General features: G+C 34.5%; 1 protein-coding gene across 1 annotated transcript in view; it reads left to right on the top strand.

Moving 5' to 3' along the window:
• The window catches only part of LOC113401484 (synaptic vesicle glycoprotein 2B-like), a 28,104-nt gene extending 10,505 nt beyond the window's left edge, over positions 1 to 17,599 (top strand). The window contains exons 2-11 of the mRNA XM_026641419.2: positions 990 to 1,151; positions 2,619 to 2,781; positions 3,136 to 3,257; positions 11,617 to 11,855; positions 13,031 to 13,176; positions 14,836 to 14,959; positions 15,455 to 15,596; positions 16,061 to 16,217; positions 16,744 to 16,871; positions 17,364 to 17,599. Coding sequence (XP_026497204.1) covers positions 990 to 1,151; positions 2,619 to 2,781; positions 3,136 to 3,257; positions 11,617 to 11,855; positions 13,031 to 13,176; positions 14,836 to 14,959; positions 15,455 to 15,596; positions 16,061 to 16,217; positions 16,744 to 16,871; positions 17,364 to 17,443 — 1,463 coding nt within the window. The 3' untranslated portion in view covers positions 17,444 to 17,599. The remainder of the gene's footprint in view (positions 1 to 989; positions 1,152 to 2,618; positions 2,782 to 3,135; positions 3,258 to 11,616; positions 11,856 to 13,030; positions 13,177 to 14,835; positions 14,960 to 15,454; positions 15,597 to 16,060; positions 16,218 to 16,743; positions 16,872 to 17,363) is intronic.
• Positions 17,600 to 17,944: the final 345 nt, after the last annotated feature.

Below are 17,944 nucleotides of genomic sequence, written 5' to 3'. Positions count from 1 at the left end.
GTGTTCTAGAGTGGAGACCGCGTCTCGGCAAATGTAGTGTAGGGCGTTGATGGCATATAATTAATGAATTATAAATGAGTCTCCTAAGAGTAAAGCTATTCAGTTGATAAGGGAGTCATATTGTTCAACGACAAATCTTAAAGTGAACACAATAATTATTATTCTAATTAAATTCTTTAGCAAGCATTAAACTACGTAAAGCGAAATACAATGTCGTGTGCTTTTTGAGCATTTACTTTGCAGCAACTTCCGCTTAGCGGGGTCAAGTCCCACCCAAATAACAATCCTGTATCCGTCACTGAACATCCATGGTTCTGGAACATCCCTATCTCATTCTCCTACTGACACAAGGTACGATAAGTTTTTCAGTGGTTACTTATGAGTCGGGGTAAACGGACAGACTCAAGAGATACACGACTCTTCCACAAAGATTCTTAACCTTATAACGATATATAATCACCAGTGGCAATAGATTCAGAGCTAAGATACGAGTAAAGGAGAATAATAAATAAACTTCATGTTTATTACATAAATACACGCTTGCCACTGATTCGGCTCAGATAGTGAGTCTCGGTCGTAATATTTTCATTCCTGTGGCGATGTTTTCCTTGTTGTCGAGAAAATAATACATATCAGTGAACGATAAAAGTTCAATAAATATAATTATTTTTTATTACCTCGGCAAGTAAACGAGTTACATTTCTTGACGTGGCTTACGATAATTGTACCAAGTTTATTACGAGTGTTTTTTTTTTTTTTTATTGACATTCTTGCCGGTTCTTCTTGATATAATATACATTCTGAACTGCTAACAGATTTACAGTAAATCTGGTTAAAACGATTCAAAATTACTTGTAAAGCCTCCTTGAATACTATGCTGACACATTTAATAAAATAATATATCAAGTAAAAAAATAAACTAACTTCACAATAACTTTGTTAAATGATTTTTTTATATTCGATATAATCGTACATAACTGTGTTCCCAGGTCACGGAAAGTTCAACCATCTGGTACTGTTGACCTGCGGGATGATAATGTTGAACGTGTCTATGGAGTCTGTGGGGATGAGTTACGTGATAACAGCCGCCGAGTGCGAGCTGGGGCTGACCAGCGAACACAAGGGGCTGGTGAACGCTGCTGCTTTTATAGGTGAGATTATCTTTAATATGTTTTATAAAAATGTATCATAATATAAAAAAAAAAATGACACAATAATTAACGTATCAATAATTATCATGAATTAAGCACAACAAGCGCCTGGATGTAAGTATATCAGGTGATCTGGCGATGTACATCACAAAAACCATTTTTAGAGATCTTCTTGGCCACCCACCCTACGTCTAGGGCCCGGGATTTTGCACTCCCTTAACCCTGGATTGAGAAGGACCTTTGTGTATACGTCATTGCTACGATATATATATATATATATATATATATATATGTAAAGAGTAAAATATGATTTGAATTTGATACGATGTCTCATCCATCGATCCATCCATCCAATTACGAATCTGATAACGAGGTCCTCATTTATCTTCGTATAACGTGTATTAATGATTGGAAAAATCTCTTGAAAATAAATCTTTCAATAATAAAATAGCCTAGATGGCTCAGTGGTTGGAGCATGTAGATTTGAATGGGTTCAACAATATATTCTCAGTAGCAGCCCTGTTTGGTGTTAATTATAATTTGTAACACTATATTAAAAGACAAAATTGCGTTTCAATTTTAAATCGCATAGAGTCACGGGCCCACGTAGTATACGTGTATTGTAGGTATTCTCACGAGTATCAGAACAAACAATACCGTCTTATTTGATTGCGAAATAAATATTTTTTTACAATAATATAGCTATTGTTCGTAATTATCCAACGATTAATTTCGTTTTGTTAAGTTAAAATATGCGCAGTGAGAACAATATTATCTAGACTAATATTATAAATGGGTAACTCTGTCTGCTTGTTTGACTGTATGTTGCTCTTTCACGATCAAAATATTTAAATGAATTTGATGACATTTAATATGAAGTAAGCTTGGACTATTCTCCCGTTATGCCAACTAACCCCGACCAAGCGAGTAGAGCCACGGGCGAATACTACTCAAACAAAATAAATAAATTTATAAATTGGTTTATGATATTTGAATACATAAATTGAATTAAGAGAAATTTTAACAATAAATACGTAATGTTTTTTTTAAAGCTTTGTATAAACGTAAGCTGAACCTGCTGCTTTATCAGCTCGAAATATATAAAACTTTTACTCTATCACCAAAACTTTCATCTCCAATTTACCCCCTCGAGGGCTGAAGTAATAATACACAAATTCCGACTTAGATGGAATTGAGCAGTTTAAGCGTCAAGAGGTTACAGACAGACACCTTCAATATCAGTATAGTAGCTATATACTAGCTAACGTTTTATCACATCGGGGGGTGAATTTTAAAGTAGCCAATATCCTTCCCTGTGACTCCACATAAACATTCATCTAAATCGGTTCAACAGTTCAAACGTGAAGAGATAACAGACAGAGTTACTTTCGTGTTTATAATATTAATATGGATTTAAGCGTGTTTTGAAATAGTCAGCCGGTCTCTTAGCTACTGATTGTGTTTCAGGTATTATAAGTACGTCTTTCTTGTGGGGTTACCTCGGAGACAGATGTGGTCGACGAGCTGTGATGCTGCCGGCCATGGTGGCTTCGTCTGCGTTCTCCATAGCATCGTCCTTCTCTACCAACGTCTGGATGCTGCTGGTATTGAGATTCTTCACTGGCTGTCTGTAAGAGATGTTTTATTCAACTTATAATATATTTATTTAATTAAAATGTGTTTGTAATTATCTGTAGGCGCTGTGTAAATGATAAGTATCTTAGTGGTGGTAGGACTTTGTGCAAACCCAACAGGGAACTACCCACACTTTATATATTCTACCGCCAAACACCAATCCTTCGTATCGGTTAATATTTCTTACAGTACTAATGGCATCCAAGGACCGTAGAGATATTCGCACTGCAACTGTTTATTGATAAAAAAACATATGTATATTAGAAATATCTCCTCGTATATACAAGACGAGTCGCTACGATTAGTGATTTTGTTATATATTATAGTATAATGTAACACTTTGTTCCAGGGTATCGGCCTCGAGTGCAACAGTGTACGCGTATCTGGGTGAGATGCACACGAGCTCACGACGCGCAGCGGCCATCGCGTGGGGATCCGCATTTATCTCGTTCTCGTTCATGATATTACCAGGTATGTTACTGAATATTCTTAAATATCACCTTACAAGTAACTCCCATTAACCTTACATGTTTATTAACCGTTTATTGTATATATCATTATAAATGTCATATATTTATGGACCAGCTTGACAGGCGAACGTACGATCAGATATGCGAGGTTGCACAAAGCCCTACTACCAAGTAAGTATATTTGAAATGGAAGTTAAAATCTCGCTGAGTTTTTTTTTTTTTTTAATTGCAGTCCAATTATCAAAATGGTATAAGACGTGATAAATATCGGAAGTTCAAAGTTGCATTAGGTGCCACAAGCAGCCTTATAGCTAATGTTGTTCGAGGTGCTATATATTGACAATAAATCAATTTATTTTTTTTCAAACTGTCTTTTTGATATTTTTTACATTTATTGAATACTGTTTTAAAAGTAAAAGAATTGTTGAGTGGCAACATTTAGCGACAAATTATAATATGCATATATTTATATGTATGTCACAAAAAAATCCTTTTTTTGAAGCATCACCGCAAGGTTCTTTATCCACATAGGTGCGTACCTACACTGACCTTTTCTTCGTGTTTGTTTCTCAGGGCCGATTTATTTCCCAAGCGACACTAAATTTGCCGAGCAATAAGCAATTATAACGCTTCTATATTAAATAAATTTGATTTAAACTTTGACAGAATTATATGACCTTTTTAAATATGTCTGTAATGTAACCATTTTAAATAACCAAAAGAGCACCATTTCAAATTACCGACATAAATTCATAAGTTGCGGTTGCGCTAGCGTTCAATGAACCCGTTCGCATTACGTTACATAATATCGTATGATGTTTTGAAAACATTAAGATAACAATTAACTTCGTTGCATTTTAATCGTTATATGAGTTAATTATTGAAGAACGCGCGCATTTTTTTTTTGCTATAAGAAGATTAATTTTAAATTCACTTTTATGCAGAGCCGTCTCAAGCCATGCTGGGGCCCTTGGGCACCCATGAATTTGGGGCCCTTTTGGTATATATACATATATATATTTACTACCATGTACAAATAATTTGCCCTGCCATTGCCAATAACTATACCCTGGGTATAAGCCCAGGGTATAGTTTCAAATGTGTGAAATAAATTATTTGGTTCTGCGCGGCCATCTCAAGTTGGGGGCCCTGGGCAAATGCCCCGGGTGCCCTTTGGTAAAGACGGTAATGCTTTTCTTATTGAAGTATTTAAGTACTTCTCTAAAAAAGTGTTATATAAAATAATTCATTAAAAAGTTACGCGTAAATAATAAATTAAACAAACAATATCACGGCAGGCATAAACGTCACCTCTAGATAAAAAAAAATAGAAATATTAAATGTCAGTTACGTCATGTTATGTTATGTCATAAATAAATACATCACAAAAGAAAATCGACAAATATTTTACGTACACAAAGACTAAGTACAATAAGAATTTAATTGGAATAAATTACAATAACAATAACTTTAAGTTATATACATTATAGTTTGAATATGAAGGTTATGACGTCACAATATCAACAATTGAAACAGACAATGTCAAGACAAGAATAACACTGACTACGTACTATCGAATAGTACGCAGTCAGTGTTATGGACGCCATGGAGTATTATGTGAACACCCTTTTTTTTTTTTTTTCTCTCTGGAAAAACGCGTTACGCGCTTCCCCCACGTGATGGAAAGTGGGGGGGTGTGTGGGACTCCCCAGAGCCCTGGACGCCGAATGTGCCCAGGTACGCCGGGTTTACCCATTGAAAAACCAGCGGTACCCTCTCCGTTTTTCGGCGGGCGCCACGGGATCGCTTGCGCATGCTACCGTGACGCCCTGACGGATTATGTGAACACCCTGGACAATGCAATATAAGTTCTCCTTGAGTATAACAACCCCCAGTTTAATTATACTCTCTACATAATCCTAGCCGTTGGCTATATCAATTACGCCAGGCTTCATAAATATAACATGACTGTATTTTTACATGTTGAAAGAGTGTAACTACTGAGTTTCTTGCCGGTTCTTCTCGGTAGAATCTACATTACGAAACGGTGGTAGCTTTACTTTAAATAGTTTGTTAAATGACGATTCAAAATTGCTTGTAAAAGCCTACTCGAATAAAGTATATTTTGATTTGATTTAATTAAACTCTCCGTTATACTAAGACTCAACACCGCTCCTGATCTTTTAAGCGTAACCTGTAACTACATTAACAAAAATACTTCTTATTACACACGCAAAAGTAAAACAGTTAAAATATAAAGTAGCAAATTTGAAGCCCACAGCTGGGACACCTTACAATGCAGTTTAGTAGCTAGACATAATTTCGACGCATGTACCAGTACATGTTTCAGTGACGTTGGCCGCGCCCCGAAATATACGATTAAGATACAACACTATTGCTAATATCTGGTCTTTAAATCGTAATGGATTTGACCTAAAATATTATTTGTATTTCTAAGTGTTTGATAAATTAGCATACCGACGCGTTTCTATCTAGTGCAAGACGAGACGACGTGACACGAAGAATTAATATATTTCGTCGTATATTAAATAAGACAAGCAATCAATATACTTAAAATTGCACAGTTTTGAAACATATTAATAAGTATTTTATTAAAATATATCCACGTGTGGAAATGTTTAATTAAATACCATACTGGAACACAACAATAGTAATTATTACTGTTTGGTGGTAGATGATGGTACCTTTACTCGTGGCCTTGCACCACAAGTAAATTCATTTTTCATCGGTAAGCACGCGTGGTACAGCTACAGTGACTACTGTTACCGTTATTTTGTTAAATGATAAATTTCGTAAACAAACCAGATTAAAATAATTTGACGACCTCCGTGGTCGAGTAGTGTGTGCACCGGTTTTCATGTGTACGCCACTGCGAGGTCCCGGGTTCGATTCCCGGCGGAGTCGATGTAGAAAAAAGTTCATTAATTTTCTATGTTGTCTTGGGTCTGGGTGTTTGTGGTACCGTCGTTAATTCTGATTTAATAATATAACACAAGTGCTTTAGTTACTTACATTGGGATCAGAGTAATGTATGTGATGTTGTCCAATATTAAAAAAAAATAAAAATATATATGTCTGTTTCGAAAAACGAGAATACCACGGGAACGGTTGGTTGGGTTTATATTATGTATCGAATAACAGACGTAATAATAATAATTAAATAACAATGATCAAATTGTTATTAAAATCCCAAGTGAATTAAAAAAAAAATTATATAAAACCGGCCACGATGGAAAGAGATAGATATAGAAATGTCTCCTTTACTCCCTTACGTGGTCATTTCAGCCTTTACTCTACTGTCAACCGCGTAAAAGAAAAACGGATACTCCAAGTACGTGAACTTGAAAGGAGGGCCCCAAGTTCAAACACTTTGAGTATCCGTAATTCTAATAATTCTTGATTGCTGTTTTAGTATTAGTCTGTGTAATGTTTAAAGTGGGCTAGTGTGCGAATGTGCTGTTTGTAATGGTTATTTGAATATAGAAAGTTATAAATCAAATCATTATATTGCATTAAACTACTTTATTAACGTTTGGATTATACCGAGAAGAATCGGAATGACTTTACTTAGTTACTAGTGATATATATAATTCTAAAGTTTGTTTATGTCCTTAAATGGAATAGGAGTATAGGCTACGTACTCAGGTCTATGAATTATCAAAATTATGAAAACGGAAGCATATATTAGTTTATTTATATTTCTCGTATAATATACCGCATTCATTAAGTGTTGTGTTATAAACCTAAGTTAGTACTTATGGAATTAGTATCTGTTATGAAATTAAAAGGACCGAGATGCTTCAGTGCAAAGACACTTATGTCTGAAAGGAAGATTGCCGGTTCAAACTTAGACAAACACCATTAACTTTTTGTTATTTGTTATTAATATTATTTTGTTAATAATTCTTCTTGTGCTCGGTCATGAAGAGAAAAATTTTGAGGCAACCTGCATGTTCGGGCATCTGCGTTAGGATGAATTTGTTCCAAATTTGGATTAAACTTAGTGGAGTGTTAAAACTAAAAAACTGCGGGCTGTTGTTGATTAACTGGGTGTTACTTTAGTTATATATACTGGTTTGTTACTAAACGATGCGGCCGCTGCAGAACCTCATCACGATACCGATTGAAGGTTACACAAAAGTCACGGCCAGAAATTAGTATTAATGAGAGAAAATTTAATTTGTGTAGAAAAACTTTGATTCATTGTTAATTAATTCGTGTCGATTGAGACTAAATGGAGCAAATTAACGACAATTTATATTTTTTATGATCGTCACTTATTAGCCGTGACAATTGTTTTAAATTCAATTAAAAAATAATTGTACCATTATTTGTTTCACTTAAAATATCATTAACGAGAATTATATTTATGATTCATTTAAATTATTTTTGAATGAACTATTAGAACACGTAAACTGTTATAAATATTGTATAGATTTAAGTTACTAGTTCGCGCTAGAATCATTCAAAATCTAGTCGAAGTTAAAATCGAAATACAAGCTTTTTGAAAAAAAAAATTCAAAAATTTCGGAAATAAATACCGGAGGTATTTATTATATTTGTAGAGAGTGCACTCACTCTAAGAATCTAGTGAGAGTGAAGACTCTCATTATCATCATCTTTGGGTCAACAAATCCAGCACGACCGGAAAGATTTAAGACCCAAGATTAATGACCTTACTACTTCTTGAGGCAAGCGGATGTCACATATTGTCACAAACGTTCTAAATTTCTGGTTGCTATCGACAATTTATAGTTCGACAAATAAACCCATTGTCTTTTTACTGACATGAGCTAAAATGATGGTATGGATATAAATCTAGGACCGCAGGATTTAAGGCTTTCTAAGATAACTTCTACACCAACGCTGCGTTTTAAATTCTCTCATAGTACATAAGAAAAGACCGATAAGTGTAATCCAATACGACCTAAGAGAGATCAGACGCAGATTCCGGGAAAAGTGCTTTCCAAGGCATGTGAGTGTAACATCAATATACACCAGAAGTTATTGATAAATATAATAATAATTATTAATATGACCTGGAATCTGAACTAGATAGAAGAACAAATCAGCGTGACAAGTATTTAAATCAAAATTGGTTAATAATTCAAGGCCCGAATTATGGAAGGGTTGACTGAGGCCTTCGTATCACGGAAGTTTTATTTTATTCATATAAGAAGAACTATTAACATCCATTCTGTCGAATATCTTGAGACTTTTCTTCTTGGAGACGTTTACTCTTCAAATGTCTCGCGAGTTTTGTATTCATTTGTTTCAAATATTAATCGGGGCCTCAAAACTTCCTCGGAACGTAACATTTGTAGATATTCCGTGTGTGTGTCCCCCCCCCCGAATTCGGATAGAGTATTACTCAATTGGTATATATGTATGTTTTTTGCGTTTGCCATTGAAAACAAAAAAAGGCCCTCAAAGATTAATAAACAGGGGCTTCAATATCTGTTAATAATAAAATGCACTTAATAATCTTTTGCCATTCAAATTATCAAACGTGCGGTAACTCGGTTAGCCTACTGACCTGGCTTTGAACTGATACACAGCGTCATAGGACGATGTTCTATTTCGAGTTAATCTATTTACATAATTAAAATCAATATATATATATATATACATATATATATAATGTCGGACATAATTGTCTTAAGAACAAACTTTGTTCTGAGTATAACGTGTGTTCTAAAATTGCGAATCTTGAATTTTTTTTCTGATACCTTACCTAAATTTAAGAAAGAAAATTACGGACAATTAATTTTAATTCATATAAATATTTATTCTTCATTTTAATATTTCTATTGTAATGTTTTATTTAGTTTTGTTTGAATTTTTTAGTTAATTAAAAACATAGACAATTAGTTTTTTAAGCAAATGATGTTTATATATATAATTGTCACTCATATCAGATCTAAGAAATAAAATAAAATAAATAAATAAATATTAGACAACATCACATCCATTACTCTGATCCCAATATAGTAGCTAAAGTACCACAAACACACAGACCCAAGACAACATAGAAAACTAATGAAATTTTTCTACATCGACTCGGCCGGGAATCGAACCCGGGACCTCGAAGTGGTGTACCCATGAAAACCGGTGTACACACTACTCAACCACGGAGGTCCTCAATTGTTTTAAGTGTAACATAGTTGTAAGTTTTTATTATGTGTAATTATAATGTACCTATAAATAAATAAATATATACTAAAAACTTAAGTTATTATGTTATGTAAAAACTTAAGGCGACAAATTTTCGCGTGATGGCAAGTGGTCACCTTACCATGTTATATAAAATCGTAGTTAATAAATATAAGTTCTTACACCTGGACTATTTGAGATGTTTTGTCGCTTCTGCCATTACACTGGCTCACTCGCCATTAAAACAGTACCGCTTCGTACATCGTAAACCTAATTTTAGTATATTTATTTTTATAACAAAATGTAACCTAAGTTTTACGCCAAATATTATTTTCCGATACATTCTAGCGTGATAGAAGAACAGACATCTAAACACACGAACTATCGCATTTATTATATGAAAATAAATACCTACACAGCCGAGATGGCCCAGTGGTTAGAACGCGTGCATCTTAACTGATTTCGGGTTCAAACCCAGCAAATACCACTGAATTTTCATGTAGTTAATTTGTGTTTATAATTCATATCGTGCTCGGCGGTGAAGGAAAACATCGTGAGGAAACCTGCATGTGTCTAATTTCAACGAAATTCTCCCACAATTCCACCAACCCGCATTGGAGCAGCGTGGTGTAATATGCTCCAACCCTTCTCCTCAAAGGGAGAGAAGGCCTTAGCCCAGCAGTGGGAAATTTACAGGCTGTTAATGTAATGTAAAAATACCTACAACATAACAATCACTAACGGTTAACGAAGGCGATACATTACTAACTGTTGAAATACTGTACAACTTGTTAACAAAGAATAATCACTTTTTTGTTGACCTTACGAAATATCTAAGATAGATTAAATTAAGTATCTAATTGTGCGTTTTCGCGTTTCAATTACGCGTTATCAAAATGTTATCCTTCGTTATCTATTTGGGACATTCACGCGTCTATATTTGTGCACTCGTCAGACGTAGTTAAATTATTATATAAACTGTCTATCAGACTCGACTTCCCACAGATAAAATTAGGATTTTACTCCGGATTATTTTTTTAAATTACGTTTTTTCAATACATATTGTACAATCGTTATTATACAATTAATATATGTTGACGAAGTTCACAGGATACATTATTCAAATTCAGAGGTATTTATTTTTAAACTTTGTGTTTTTTCCTCAAATGACTTACGGAACGACGGACGGACAAATACTTGAGTCAATAAATGGTAAAACAAGTTCCATTTGTATGTAGTTGTATATAAAATTGGTTTATGTCAAGTCTACACTTTTTATTTTATACATGATGTGAATTATCTGTTGTTAAACAAACTTTAATACGAATTACTTATCAAATTGCTTTTTCGAGGCTCAGTACTGAAACAGTAAGTACGTTGTAAAAGTAAGACAATAATATCTTACGTAAATTAGGCGGTTTTTTATTTACAATCAGTAAAATAATTAGAATAGATACAAGTAATACACACTAAGAGAATTATACAGTATTGGTACGTGTTGTAGTCGAAATGTTGTACAATACAGAATACTTGAAACGCCCGATGGAACACTTAAGGCTTTGTGCATACCCAGCTGGGTAGAAACTACGTACTCATAATATATTTTACCACCAATCAGCAATATTTAATATTGTTGTATTCCAATTGGGAGGTTGAGTGCCAGTGTAAATACAGGCACAAGAGACATAACATCTTAGTTCCCAAGGTTGATTGCGCATTGGTGATGTAAGCAATGGTTAATATTTTTTACGGCCAATGTATTGGCGGTGATGACCACTTATCTTCAGATGGCACCAAAGTAACCAAAGTCTGACGATCTACACTGGTTGTCACTTAAAATGTTTGAAAAGGTTTTTCCGAATAAGATTTTTATTGGGAATGGATTAGGCCGTTAGCCTAAAACTGATCACAAAAATTTCGAGATTATTGCAATGTAACACATTAAACTTATATCGCCTAGTCTTTGACAGACAACCGTACCGTTATACACTCAAGGGGATACAGATTTATGACTTTAAAGGCAATCATTTTTTATTTGTGCTTTTGTATTTATATTGAGTACCTTTTGAGAAAACTTTATTGATAAAGACAAGGTTCCCTTAAAGGCTTAAAACAATAAATGCATTTATGATTTTTGTATTCCTAAATTTTAATTTAATAGTAAATATGTTGGATATTCTTTTCAGGTTTAGCATGGCTGATAATACCCGGCAAGTGGTCGTTTTTGTTATTCGGCTTTCATATGGTACCTTGGCGCGTTTTCATCTGGTCGTGGTGCGCTCCGGGGCTGGTGGCAGCAGTAGCCTTGTTATGGCTACCGGAGAGTCCGAGATATCTCCTCGCATCATCTGGACCGGAAAAAGCGTTACCAATTCTTGCCAAAATGTACGCATACAACAAAAACAGCCGAGAAGCTAACTATCCGGTAAGAAAATATGTCGTACTGCTAGTAATATGTATTTATGAGGAGCAGAGAACTGAATTAAATCTCTCTTTTCTTGAGACAAGCTTATCTAAGCGGGAGCCAGGAGCGGAGTGTAGTCACTGTTAGCAAAGGTAAATGTGAAATCGATCCCGCGGCCGGTTGAACCCGTCGGTCATCTCAGGGTTTATAAAAAAATATCGTACAACCCAGCCCCCCTCAAAATCGAGTATATTTAGATTTCCCACGTGAGAAAAAAATGATAGTGGATACGTGGATCTGTACCGAATATTACAGATTTTAATCGGGACAACAATCCATCGGGACAATTTTTATTTATACGTATTCATCTCGTGTTCGGCGTAATTAAACGTTATTTTATTGTACTGCATTAAACTGCAGATAATACATATCTCATTTGACACGTGTAGGTTTTCTTACAATATTTCCGTCACCGTCGAAGATTTTGTTTTTGACGTATGTAAGCGTGATAGGAAGTGGTCATCACTGCCCATAGACATTGGTGGTATAAAAATACTAACCACCCACCTTGGGAATTTAGATGTTACGTCCCTAGTGCCTGTACATTGACTCACCCACCCTTCAAACAGGAGTAACAGTAACAGAAGAATGAATATGCATTTTAAGTTACAATTTTATTGGTCATCGGTATAGTGGATATAACCAATAATAATTTTGGTTGATAAGAGCAATTATAATTACATAAGAAAGATTCGCTTTAAGACTTGAGGCCTTATATAGAATATTATCTATACTGATATTATAAATGCGAAAGTAACTCTGTCTTTAACCTTTTTACGCTTAAACCGTTGTACTGTTTGTTCAGCTGAAGTAGTTTGAGTCCCGCAGGACATACCTTAGTTCACCTCTCAAGAGGCTAAAATGGACGGTGACGGTGTGATTTTTTTTATAAATTTCACGCGAATAAAACCGCAGGTTCAACTGGTAAGCAATAAAAATTTAAAACAGCTACTGTGGTAAAAACATCGTATTAGGTCAGCACAATTTTCCCGTTGAATGATAAATTAAACAGTCCTCTCATCAATTTCCGAAATGTTCTTGCACTATTACTCCAAGGTTAAATAGTTTCAGCTGTAAACGGATTGAGAATAATTTAGTCATAATCAAGAACCAAATTATAATAAATAACTTTTCAGGTTGAAAGGATTGTAACGGGCAGTCTCGATACTTCGAAGTCCGGAGGCTTCGTGGGCGCCATAAAGAACTTCTCCTTACTCTTCCGCCCCCCTTTACTACGATGTGTATTTATTTCGCATACTTTGATGTTTGCTATATTTATGCTGTAAGTAATATATATCATAATAATAATAATCTATACTAATATTATAATTGAATCGAATTGGATGAATTTTGGGCTATATTTTTATATCTAAACCGCGGACCGCTCCTTAAAACACTCTATTCCAACGAAGAAAAAGAATGGTGAACAAACCTTAGATTTACATACCTATTCCATGTAATTTCACGTTCAAGACGTCATTTTATCGCAAATCCATATGAATAAAATAGATTAATCAAAAGCTCGCCCAAATACCTGTATTGCGTTAACTCGTGTCAAAGTTGTTTATTAGGCTTCATGCCTGCGAATGGAATAGGCTATATACTAATATTCAATACATCCTTCCCGTGTGTGTAAATGTAATGTATAATTTTACGATCTCGATACGCAAAATTTACATACACGATCTCCGAGACATCGTTCATTCATCTGTTTTCTTCGATCATCACGATGAAATTCATGGGAACAGCCCCGGGACCTCCACAAGAAATCTTAAAAAAACATTATTCCGACGAGTTAACTATCTTAATGTAATAAAATATAAGCGATATTTTTTAAGGTTAATTAATTATTGATATAAGAGGTACTGGCGGGAAACAAAGGGAAAAATTCCATAAATAAATTATTGTAGTATAATAATTGGGTCCTCCACTCCTTTGCCCTTGGGCCGATTATCTAAATCTGGCCCTATTTGTCATTATAATCTTTTATAGTTTCTGAACCGAATTTGTAATGTTATAATAAATAATTACTTTTTATGTAGTTATATAAATTAAATATTTATACAACTACATAAAATGTATATAGTAATTATCTTTTATATTAAACTAAATACAATTCTAATATTTTTAATTAGCATATTTAAGTTGACATTGTTACAGATTTTTTTGCATCTCGAGCGATTTTATTAAAAGTTAACTTCGAAATTATAATCGTGATGGTTTAATTGCGTTTTTAATTAACACTTTAGACGATAACAGCCTGTTTATTGTTTATAATTATTTAAACTGTATCGTTATAAATCAACTATTTTCTAATAGTTCTATTTTCTTCATCCAACTACAGAATAAAAACAAGGTTTAATTGATGTTATAATTGATGAATTTAAATATACAGAAACATTATTTATATTTTATAAGTAACAGATGTAAATATCCTACTGCTCGGCTAAAGCCTCCTTTTTTGTGAGGGAGTCTTGAAGGTAAGGTGGTTATTGCATAGATATTTATTATTACTAAAGTATAATCTTTGGATGAGCTGCCATGCAAATATAGAATACAGTATTGACGCCTATCTTTTACAGTCCGGAACAGTCGGAAACGGCTTTGTTGCAAATAAGTTACAACATCATTTGAAAAATGCTCTGAATATGCTGTTATGGACATGTCGGATTACGTAGATCTATTCATTCAAGAAGGCGCACCCATTCGATTAAAATTCTTATCGGCGTGCTTTGGTATGAGGGAATGACGCTCGTGGTTACAGGACGTATTTGTGGGCGTGAGACGTATATAAGTATAGACAGCAAAAGAATACAAATTAGCTTATATTTCTTAGTTTATTTCATTAATAATAAATTATGTAATAAGTCTTTTATATATTTTTTATTGTAATCTATCGAGGGTCTCGAAGAATATGTGTCTATATAACAACTGATTGCAGGTCTAGTGGTCTTTACGTTTGGGTGCCAGATATCCTGAACAGTATGCTCCGCAGCACAAGCGGCGACAGTATCACTATCTGTCAAATCATACACGATAAGTTTGAGTCCGCTAGGAATTTAACAGTGAGTTGAGACCGACTAATTACTACAACACTATGTAATACTGCATTATCACAAGAAAGCCGATAGCATAATGTCGGTAACCTGGAATTGGACAAGTTGACACGTATCCTTCCTAAACACTTTAGGCTTTCATACAAAGGCATTGACAAATACTAAAGTCTTAAGCGTATTTTTCCCGCGCATTGTGACTGTAGGAACCAGCACGCCTTTCGAATGGTCTGGACTCAGTTTGAGTGTAATAGATACCGAAGTTAATGTCTAAGTCTGGCCATGTAGAGCTAAATGCTAGTAAATTTATTTTGCGTACTTGTGCGTATAGATATATTGCCATTTCAATAGTACCTACTCGAGCTCTCAAACTTTTTTTTTTTTAATACCTCAGTCCACTAGAATACATGCTTATATAAAATTATTTGCGGACATGAATTCGACTTTTAAAACTAACTGCAATATATCATTGGTTGATATATTGTGTTGATTTGAGTTTTATTTCAGCTGTCAGGACCACAAGGCCCGTGTCACTCCGAGGTAGCGGTGCGCGTGTTCCCGATATCGATGGGGATGGGGGCGGTGTTTGCTGTCACGTACCTAGCCATCGGGGTCTTCATCGGCAGGATTGGGAGGAAGACATTATACTGTAAGTTTAATAGCTATACGTGAAACAGTGTAACTACAGGTAAAAGGGACATAACTCTTGGTTCCCAACTATCGTGGAGCGTTAGATTACCCTTCAAATCGGAACACAACAACTATAAGTTTTGCTGTTTTATATTATATGATGATTGGGTGGTACCTCCAGGAGGGTTGCAGAAAGCTCTGCCACGAATTTAACATTACAATTTTTAGTATTGTGTGTGTTATTGTTGGAAGGGTCGGCTAGTGAAATCAATAATTATTTTGTAATTATCAAACGACTACTGGGCAAGCTGGTGCTTATAATATAAACGCATTAACCGAAATTGTATTTTTTTTCTGTAAATTGTGTGTAGTTAAAACTGGACGAGTTGCCAAATGGTGGAAAATGCTTGAATTTTTATAAGCAGGAAACGTTCAGTTGATTATTAACGAGCTATTCTTACGTTGTATCTTATATTTTCACAGCAAGCATTATGGTGGTCTGTGGATTCGCCACGGTGGGGGCGGCGTTTGTCCCTCAAGGTGGAGCGGCAACAGCTCTCCTGATCCTTGCTCTATGCTCCGGATGTGCTGCGTCCATTTTGGCCGCTATTGCTGTTGACGTCTTCCCTACTTGTTTGAGGTAAACTTGTTACAAATTAAACGTTGATTCGTCTCAATGTCAATACAGTAACTTTGAAATATAACAAAATGTCTTCAGAAACCCGTAGATTACATTAACAGGGTCCGTTTTATCGTATAGGTTGTTTTTGTACGAACAAGTTCAGTCACGACAGTGTTCCATATTTAAGGCGCACATTCTACTGACAAATAGTCACGTTATCTCGATTGAATTGAAACGTTGCCGTTCAGCTTACCTTTTTTAGTAACACAACGATCCGGTTGCGGTCCGGTCGAAGTTGGACCGGAATATAATCGGGTACCGTAAGCGTTATAAGTTAATAGAATATGCCCCGAGTGGACAATACTGATCAGACAAAAAAGCAAACTGTTTTACTGATCCGTTACTTTTAAAGATGATCCTGTAAATATGAATATGCTGATATTTCACAATTTGTTTTTTGCGGTTTACGAATTTAGAGTTTGTTCATCCAGAGTAGCTCTGGTATAATTTTGTTTTTATTGAATAAAAATCGATATGTTTTCAGAGCAATGGCCATGTGCGTGATGTATATGGTTGGCCGGACCGGCGCGGCGGTTGGATCAAACTTGTTGGGCGCTACATTGGATATGCATTGCCAACTCGCTTTCTCTGTGTTCGGAATCTTTTCCGCTGGTATGTTTACGGGTATTGTAAAGTATAATAATATTTCCGGTACTGGTAATAAATACCAACGTTAATATTTGGGTAATTTGTAAGTGCTTCGAGTGAAAGTAGATATTATGGGTTATATAAGGGTTATATCTCGTAAGTTGATAATCAAAACTTTCATACTGATGTTATAAATGCGAAAGTAACTGTCTGCTTGTGACACTTACTAACTAACTAAGCCACAAAAACGGTTTTTATAAAATTCTGTACGAAATAGAATACTTGGGTAATTGTAATAACAATATTGGGTATGATAATTTGTATGCTGTGATCAGCTAGTATGTTCAATAAGTATAATGTATTTATTCGAACGATTGCGACTTATCTTGTAGTTATATGGAAAACATTTATCTGATAAACGTATCGGACGTTTAATGGCAACGAATATAAGAGTTTCCACATTTAGCGGTACATGTAATAACACCGATGGATACCTATATTTAATTACTTTTACAGGTTCAACGCTTCTAATAATATTTTGGCCGAAACCAGAGAGAATAAGGGAAGAAATGGAGCAAAGAGGGTTGTCATACTGATACAAGTTGAGATTTAGTGATCTCAGAACTACCCTTACACGCTGGAATCCCAAACCATTTACGTCTACATGAGACTGATTATTATTACATAAACGTAATTGTGAATTTATATTTCGTTATAAGTATAATAAAATATTATGGTTATTTTATATTAAATGTTTTATTTTTAAATTACCTAACAGCGCCATCTATGAGTACTTGTGGGATATAGTAATTTTATTTTAATAAAAATACAAATAATTATCTATATATAAATATATTATTGTATCTCCAATATTTGAAAATTAGATTTTTGTTGCAGCTTTTTTATAGCTACGTTAATTATTAATCCTAGAAATATTTATTTAATATGTTAATAGCGCCATCTATTGTAAGAATGTATAATCTATTGTTAGAAACGTTAAAGCTACTCAAATACAATAGTTACGGACACAAATACAATAGTTACGGACAGATGTCACTAGTAGTACTAAAATTAAATATTATTAAGCAACTTGATTC

Source organism: Vanessa tameamea, chromosome 12 (assembly GCF_037043105.1).
Source record: "Vanessa tameamea isolate UH-Manoa-2023 chromosome 12, ilVanTame1 primary haplotype, whole genome shotgun sequence".
Lineage (NCBI taxonomy): Eukaryota > Metazoa > Arthropoda > Insecta > Lepidoptera > Nymphalidae > Vanessa > Vanessa tameamea.
The sequence above is the reverse complement of the archived record's forward strand: the minus strand, read 5'-3'. Positions and strand labels throughout refer to the sequence as shown.